The following is an 8733-nucleotide window of genomic DNA, read 5'->3' on the forward strand; positions in this document are numbered from 1 at the left end:
GGTGCCACCGACAGCACCGTCCCACAGCCCAGCTGCCGGCACACGACCTGACCCTCGGTGGAACCCCAGCCGTCGTCGCACACTGTCCCCCATGTCCCGTTGTGGAGCACCTCCACCCGCCCGGCGCAGCGGCCGGGACCGCCCACCAGGCGAAGGAGCCCCCCTGGGCTCTCAGCAGCTGTGCCTGCAAAGCCAGGAGGTGAAAGAGGAGGGGAGTTGAAATCCTGGGGGTGAATGGGGCTCGGCTGCTCGCATGTTTGAGATGGCTCTTGCTCCCCAAAAAGGGTTTCAGAGGAGGCACTGACCATCCCACACCTGCCCTGGGCATCTCTTTGTAGGCAACTGAGCCCCATCTCTGCATCTAAATGCCTGAATTTAACCATCTTAACCTCAGTGGGGCTCCCACACCCCAAGAGTCCTTTTCTTGCTCATGTAATAGGCAGAAAAAAATGGGTATTTGAGCTTATGCAAGTTTTTGTACAAGCGGCCAGCAGCAAAGATGTAGCTTCACCATCAAGAGTGGGTAATGCCTTGGGGTCCAGCTGAGCCACGAGCTTGCAGGGGGCGAGTGGAAAAGTGCTTGAACCAAGGGTCTTGGCAATGTGCAAGACCCACAGTGTGAGATTGCTGCTGGTCCCATAGGCACGCTTTTGCAAGAGCACTAACTGAAGGGAGACTGTGCAGAAAGGAGCTGTAGCTGGACATTAGTCACGTGGAGAGCTCAACTGGGTCAGCAGTAAAAGAAGTTCAAGAGGGATATGATTGCATTGTGTAAATAAGCTTTTTGACCACGGATAATGATTTCTAAAGTGCTCAGGCACTGATCTGTGTGCGGGTCTGACCATCAGCAAGCAAGGGGCCAGACATAGCACTTGGGAAGTCACAGGGGCCAGAAAGAGGATGAAACAGGTTAAAAATCAAATCCCTGAGTCATTCAAATACGGACAGCATCTGGGCAGCTGTGGCACGCTGCGTGCAGGCGTGTGTAGCTCAGCTCTTTCATTCGGGCTGTGCAGCGGGGAGCAGGAAAGCGTCTTTGCAATAAAGCATCTTTGCAATAAAGCATCTTTGCAATAAAGTGTCTTTGCAATGAAGCCCCTTTGCAAAGCCACCCTTCTAAACTCATTTCTACGAGGAGGATGAACCAGACGCATTGCAGGCATTCGGTCTCCAGTTTGCAAGCTCTCCTGTCCCCGGGCTAAGAGCACAGTCCTGATGCTGGCTGGATCTTCTGGTTCATCCTTTCCCCATGCGCCTTTTGCTCTCCTTCCTTATTTTTACTAGGAGCAATGAGGCTACCCTGGAATAAGCAATAATTCAGCCCCGCAGCTGAGACTTAGCAGCTGATAGATTTCTTGGCATGTTTCTTGCAAGCACAGCCCGGTCGCATGTGCATTTACTGTGCTTGGATGGACGGGTCCCAGCACAGGTGACTCCAGCCAGCCAGGAGATACTGACTGGAGATACTGACTGTCGAAGAGGAAAATGCTGTACTGAAATTTCCAGGAGCAAGATTTCCAAAAAAAAGTGGGAAGATTGTACTGTTGGTGAATAGATCACCAAAGAAGGAGAAAAACCCAAGCGAGTTAAAGCAAAATTTTAGTTCCAAGAGGCAGTGGTACAAACTGGCCTTAGCAACTAATCATCCTGGAAATTAAAACAAAATCCCTACCAGCAGAGAAAGCGTGTTCCTAATTTTGCTCACTCCAAACCTGATCCAAAGGTGAGCGTTTCTGTTCGTGCCCTTTGTAAAAGTGAAACAGCACTAAGGGTGCCCAAATCAAATAACCAGCTTCTGCTCTGAGCTGGGGCAGCTTGGGCAAAGCCCTGAGCCCTTTCTTAACCATTTCCAAAGCAAAGCTGCTGTTGAACCATTGGCATGATATTGCTCTTGCAGCAGAGCTGTTCCCCATCCTTGCACCCATGTCTGAGAGCAAACCATGGTTGTGGATAAGGGACCTGTAGGGTCTGTGGCTTCCTCACAGCTCTGCCTGAGCACAAGGGTCATGTCTCCCACCAGCATCTTGCCTGTGTGCCCCGTTAGCCCAACAAATATTCAGTTCCTTATGCTGCACAGCCATGAGCAACCCAGCCTTGTCCTGGCAATGTGGGTCCCTACTTGCTCACCCCTCTGACGTACGGGGAGCCGCCCGCTTAATGCACAGTGCTGTTGCGATTGGCCAAGCCCCCTCCGTGCTGCAATACCATGAGTTTGCCATGCACCGCCCGGGATAAGCCAGGATTAAAGCAGGGCAGGAGGCCATGGCCAGCTGAGAGACAGCTTCAGGATCGGGCATGCTTCCCTCCACTCTTGTAATGCTCACAACCGTTTAATTATGGGGAACAAGCCTTTGATTATGGGGCAAAACCATGTGTGCAGAAGTAGACCTGCAATGCATGGCTCTTGGAGTGAAGCAGAGATAGCTGAGCTCCCGTCTTCATGTAAAAAACCCTTTCACTTGCCTCCAAAGCCATCAGAAGCCATTCCCACCCTGCCCCAGACCCCCAAGAGAAATCCAGGACCCCCGACCAGCCTCTGCTGTACTCCACGAAGTGCTAGCTGAGCAGGCTAGAGGAGCAGATGTAGCCAATGGGCTCCCTGTGATCAGCAGCGAAGGCGAACGCCACTCACCCCAAAGGCATGCCATCAGGAGGAGGGTCCCCGCGCTCTTGGCCCCACCGCAGCTGGGTTGGTTTCTGCCTCCCAGGCGGCTGGATGAGGGATGGAGACAGCCCAGCATCCCCATGTTCGAAGCCTGGCCACGGGCTGGAGGCTGGAGTGGACTGTCCTTGTGAGAGATGCCAGCTGAGCCCGGTGTCCCACTGGCCGACTGGGAGGGCAAACTGGGATTTCTGCGGTGAGCCCTCCTCTTCCTACACCCTGCTCCCCCCTGGGAGCTTCACCTCCTGTGAAGCTCTGCCAGGAGGTGACCCGCTGCCCCATGCACGCGCCAATAGCAGCCAGTCTTGTCATCGGCTTGCGAAACGGCAAGCTGTTCCAGGAAAACACGGAGCAAACAAAACCCCCTCGGGTCCCGTCTCATACGTGCCAGCCCCTGAGGGCACCTCGGCTGCCCTGATGCATCCTGGTAGAAGATATCTACTTTCAACAAGCTAAATCGAGCCTTTATGCACAGAACTGGGGAAATATAGCTACATTAGCTTCATTAGAAAGGGTCTGGTTGGGTTTTGGGGGGTGAGGGACCATCCACTGCAAGAAAATAGGTTACTAAAGGCTGGAAATGGCTTTATTGTGGAGGCTGGAACCAGCACCTGCACTGTAGCTGTTTGTCATCAGGTGAACCTGGACACCATGAGAAAGGGGTCTTGCACCCACCTTGCGATGCTTTGAATGGCTCAGTCGGATTTGGAAAACAAGGGGAACTGCCATTTTCTTATCCTACTGTGGCTGCACTTGCAAGACCCCCAGGGTCCCTTTTGGATTAGCAGTTTGCTTCCCAATTGCTGTTATGCAGGTGACACTCCAGGCATGTCCCTTGCCAGTCACTGCCTCAAGCATGTCCTGAGATGCCAAGAGGATGGAAGAGTTTGCTGTCCTCCCATCCCTTCGTGGTGCCACGCTGAAGTTGTGCAAGGAAAGGGCCTGAAGCCAGAGCAGCATGCCACTGGAAAAAATGACTTTTGCAAAAGGGTCATCAAATTAGCATCACTCGTTGCTCCGAATGGGAGGGTTCAGACGAAGGTGGTTGCTGTGCTCATGGTGCATTGAAGATGGGGCTTGCATGGGGCAAGGATGTGACCCCTGCCAGAAACAGGGTGGATGGTTCTGCCCATGTCTGTGTGAAAATCAGAAGCAAAACTGGAGTATGTAATGGGAAGAGGACAGCATGGCCAGGAAAGTCTCAGGCTGTTTAACTCGTTCAGCCTCGCAAAACCTAAGAGGGGTAGTAGAGTGGAGAGTAGATTGCTGCCTGTAGGAAGATCAAACAGGAGAAATCCAAACCCCAGAGGCATGCAGAGCTAGGGCTGAAGACCAAAAGGAAAAAAAAGTGTACTAAACAAAGGTACAAGAATGAGCGGGTGAAAATTAGGCTGGAAACGAGTCAAAACTCATCTCATAAAAAGTCGAGCAGTCAGGAAAGGTGACTGTATTCATTTGTACTGAGGTTCAGTGAGCCCCAGGACTTTGTTCCCCTTCTTTGCAAACAAACAGGCCAGCGGGAAAGAGATTCCCGACACCGATCGGCACGGAAATGCTGTGAACTGTCGTAGCTTGACGCGGCCGATGCAGCTCTGGGCAAGGATATTTCTGCTGGGGCTGTTTTCACCGTTTGGACAAACAGCCGCTCTGGAAGTGAGTCATGGTCCTACGTCCCTTCTGCTCCTTTTGAATTTGGGTGTGGTGTCCCCCCGGGAAGTCTGAAAAAAACCCTTCTTGAGATACTGCAGTCCCTGCAGAGCATCTCTGCAGAGTAGCCCATGGCCTGTGCTTGGATCTAGCAGGTGTTGGTCCTGCATGTTGGAGCCATGAAAAGCCCCAACTCATCCCAACTTTATTACAAAGACCTTCTCCAAACAGTGCAGATATTTTATTGCATAAAACTGGGTCCAAGGTCCTGTTTTCCCCTGTTCTGAGGACACTCTACCCAGAGCTAGAAGGAGTCCTGGGCCTTTGATGTAAACTTTGGGACAGGCAAGGCTGAAGGACCAGGTCTGCTGGGGCAGCCAGCGAGAAGATGAGAAGGCTTGGGTACTAGCAGGAGGATGAGAAACCCTGAAGTCCCAGGAGTGATGGTTGTCCATGGAGGAGTAGAAGATGACCTTGTGGCCATGTGTTGACAGGAGACACCTGGCCAGGGGGGCTCTATTGCTGGGGTTTAGGACAAGTAGCAAGACGCAAACTGGTCACAGCTGCCAGCCGCTGGCTGGGAGGGAAGGAGAGGTGGGAGGCTAGACCTGAAGGGCGTTGAAATACATGCTGTGACTCTTTCATTAGGTGTGTCTTCTCCCTGCTGCCTCTTGCACCAACTCTTCCCTTCCATGCCCTTGTGCAGAGATCAGCTCGTCCCGCAAGGCACACCTTCATCACAACCTTGTGTTGGTCACCTTGGTGGTCAAGCTTGTGGTCCCTTCAGTCCCTCCCCATGGCACTGGGACGTTCCTCTGACCATGGCCCCTCCTGGCTTCTCCAAAGTGTTGGATGGTTTGGGGCTCAGACCTGACTCCATGGGTTGCTCCATCAGGAACATGACCCTTCCTTGTTGGTGGTATCTCACCCAGCGTTAGCAATCTTGAGTCTCCTGTATCTGACCCGATCATCTACAGTCCCTCTATAACCAAGGGGCCTGTTCTTCCACCCCTTCCACCTCACCAAGTCACTCCATATCCCTGAATCTGTATAATGCTGCATTCTCATTCTTTTGGGTTTCGGGGTTTTTACCGATATTCAAAAGTGGATTGAATAAATAAAATGGGTGAGGGACTTCTCACCCTGTTCGGGATGGGCTTTTAAGTGCACTCCTCATTTTGCAAAGGTGGTTGTGTACAGTGCGAGAGAGCACCCTGCTTGCTCGCTCCTGGATCAGGAAGTAATCCTCACTTCCATGGGAGATTAGGGGAAAAGGTATGATCCTCTTGGGCATGCGGTGAGGGTGATGACGCTGGGTGCCACTGCAGATGACTCTGCAGGGGGTTATAGGGATTATAGGGGACTACAGGGCTGGGAATAGGGATTATAGTGGTTATAGGGCTGGGAATAAGAGGAGTCTGTGCAGATGAGGTTAGGATGCTGGAGCCTACCCGGAGGACCAGATAGGGGTTGTTCTGAGAAGACCTTGCTTGGAGAGTGAGGGACTTCATGGTGCTGCATGGAGGAACTGGGACCCACAGAGGCTCAGCACGGTGAGCTGGGGGCTGTGGGGCACACAGGCAGGGGGTCTCGGTTCTGCCAGAGGGGTCCTCTCTGGCATCGCAGTGACTACTCTACTTTTCTGGCTCCACAGAACTGGGTCTTCTGGGGTCCTGAGGGGGCCTTGCCTTCGACATCAGGAGCGTGGCTGCCTATGCCTCTGATGATGTCCCAGTGTCCTCTGTCTCCTTTTTAAGTGGCTTGTCTGCAAAATGAAGGAACAGGGTGGTACATGGAGGGTGCAATCCCCAGCCCCAGGTTGGGGTGCATCCATGCCAGCCAGGAGTGCAGCCAGCTCCACAAGCAGGTCAGGTGCACCACATGCTGTGGTCCTGCTCTTACCTGGGGATCGTCCAGCCCGTCTTCCACACCTTGTCCACAGGTAGAGGACCAACAGGGTCCCACAGACCATTGCCCCCATGCTGAGCAGGCCTGCCAGCACCGAGCAGGACTGTATAAGTTCTGCAGGAAGAGTGCAGCTCAGAGGGGGTTGGTTGGATAGCCTCCTCTCTGCCCCTCTCACCCTTCCCTTCCGCTGCATGTTTTTGGGGAGTTGCAACATCGTCCCTCACTGCCCTCCTGGGTGCTGGGGCTGACCCCTCATCAGCAGGAGTGACAGCTCACGCTCTGCTTCAGGAGGGTTGGTGCATGGACACCCCACCCCTGTTGGGCTAATGCAAACAGAGTGTGTCTGCCGGGACTCCATGCCCACTGAGATGCCTTCACCCAGTTGGTTCCACTCCACTGCCTTACAGCTGCTGCCTTCAGATACCTCTACCCTGCCCACCTGAGGGCTCCCAGCAAAAAGGTTTATGGCAACGCTTCTGCCTGCCTGGGAGGAGGCCAAGACTGGGATGGAGATAGGAGCCTTTACCCCACCATGTATCTGCACCAGGTTGGCCCTGATGCAGACAGAGTGGATGACAGGGGATCCCGGTGCTTACCTTTCTGCTCTGCACACACCACGCTGGCTGCCGAGCCCTGCCTGCACGGCCCCAGACCCATCTCTCTCTGCTGGCACTCCAGGAGCAATGACTCGGTCCCCCGGCAGCTCAGCCCCTCCAGCAAGGCACGGCCGTCCCCCTGCCTGAGCTGGGCTCCAACGGGTGCCGACTGGGCTGGCCCACAGCCCAGCTGCCTGCAGACCACCCCAGCTTCCAGCAAGCTCCATCTGCTGCCACACACCCCATGCCAGGTAGCGTTGTAGAGCACCTCCACCCGCCCCGCGCAGGGACCGGGGCCATCCTGCACCCGCACCTGCAAGGGGTCTGTGCCTGCAAGGAAGAGCGCAAGAAGGTGAGACGGCCCCTCTGAACCCACAAGGGCAGAGAGCCTCAGAGGGGTGTGCAAGGCACCCACGAGCATGGGGACAGGCATGTGTGCAATGTGCTGCCTGTGCCTGCTGCACCATCACTGGCTCGAATGCATAGCATGGGGACAGAGAGCCTGAGAGGATGGTGGCCAGAAACTTGCGTGCGACTGCCCATGGGTCTGCGCACTGCTTTGCACATCCACACACTTGCCCATTCTCCACACCCACACCCACCTCCCTCGTGGCACTTGACTCCTGTGTCTAGGAAAGGTGTGCCTGAATTTTTTTTTTTTTTTTTGAGCAAGGCTTTGCCCATCATTGATGGGCATCATCATTGATGAGCTCAAGGGACATAGTCTAGATTAAATCAATGAGTTAGGTGCACAACTCCTGTCTAGGCAGCTTGGCATTTTTGCTCAACTCCAAGCCAAGTGGCTGGGTGAAAGCTGACTTCTGCTCTGATGCTGGGGATTGGGAAGAATGAGCAGAGAGGAGAGAGCTGGCACAGCCCTGGGGTAGAACAGCAGCTCCAGCACCTGTCAAGCCCCTCCTGGGATAGACACCAACCATCCTGTCTCACCCGTCCCAGTCCCTGCAGCTTGGTGTTACCTGAGCACACCACGCCAGCATCCTCGCTGTGGCCACAGTTGTGCTCTCCCCAGTTGCTCAGCTCACACTCAGTGAGGGTGGACTCGGACCCCGTGCAGTGAACACCGTCCAGCCAGATGGGATCCGAACCTGGCCCAAAATGAGCTGAGCCTGGTGCTGACAGCGCCATCCCGCAGCCCAGCTGCCTGCACACGGCGGCGGCGTCATGGAGGTCCCAGGTGTCGTCACACACGGTCCCCCACTTCTGGTCGTGAAAGACCTCGACTCTCCCCAGGCAGCTGTTCGAGCCGTTTGCCAGCCGCAGCGGGAGCTGTCCCGAAGTGTCTGGTTCTGTGAAGGGTGCAAAGGGTCATGTTCATGCCTGACCGTCATCCACGGCTCCAGCTGAGCTTTGCAACGTGCTAAGCCGCGGGAAAATCAGAGCATCCCTTCCGTGCATGCAGATTCCATCTGCTACACTGACAGGGCTGGCTTGGGGTTTGCTTCTCATTGGGGCGGATAAAGAGGGGTTGCAGCTCCAGAGCTTGGGGCTTGGAGCCTGACAAAGGGTTCTGGGGTCAATAGTGACTATGGGAGGGTCCTGGGGTCAGTAGTGAGTATGGGGGTCCTGAGGTCAGTAGTACCTGGGACACGATTGAGCTGATCCTGCACCCCAACCCGCACGGTACTCATTCCAAATAACATGGATCACCTGAGCATACCACACCAGCATCTTCCCGGTGGTCACAGCTGTTGGATCCCCACGGCCTGGCCTGGCATTCAGAGAGGGCAGCTTCTGTCCCCGTACAGTTCACATTATCCAGCCAGATGTGGCCGGACCCCTGCCCGAAGTGAGCCAAGCCCAGGGCAGAGACGGCCGTCCCACAGCCCAGCTGCCGGCAGACCACCACCGCCTCGACCAGGCTCCAGCCGTTGGCGCCGACTGTCCCCCACGTATGCTGGT

General features: G+C 54.9%; 1 protein-coding gene across 1 annotated transcript in view; it reads right to left on the bottom strand.

Moving 5' to 3' along the window:
* LOC103922158 (deleted in malignant brain tumors 1 protein-like) overlaps positions 1 to 8733 on the bottom strand; it is a 36793-nt gene that overhangs the window by 12657 nt on the left and 15403 nt on the right. Inside the window, 5 exon segments of the mRNA XM_009330244.1 lie at positions 13 to 184; positions 6212 to 6331; positions 6814 to 7143; positions 7791 to 8114; positions 8482 to 8728. Of these exon segments, the coding sequence (XP_009328519.1) occupies positions 13 to 184; positions 6212 to 6331; positions 6814 to 7143; positions 7791 to 8114; positions 8482 to 8728 (1193 nt within the window).

This window comes from Pygoscelis adeliae, unplaced genomic scaffold (genome assembly GCF_000699105.1).
Source record: "Pygoscelis adeliae isolate BGI_AS28 unplaced genomic scaffold, ASM69910v1 Scaffold328, whole genome shotgun sequence".
Classification (NCBI taxonomy): Eukaryota; Metazoa; Chordata; class Aves; order Sphenisciformes; family Spheniscidae; genus Pygoscelis; species Pygoscelis adeliae.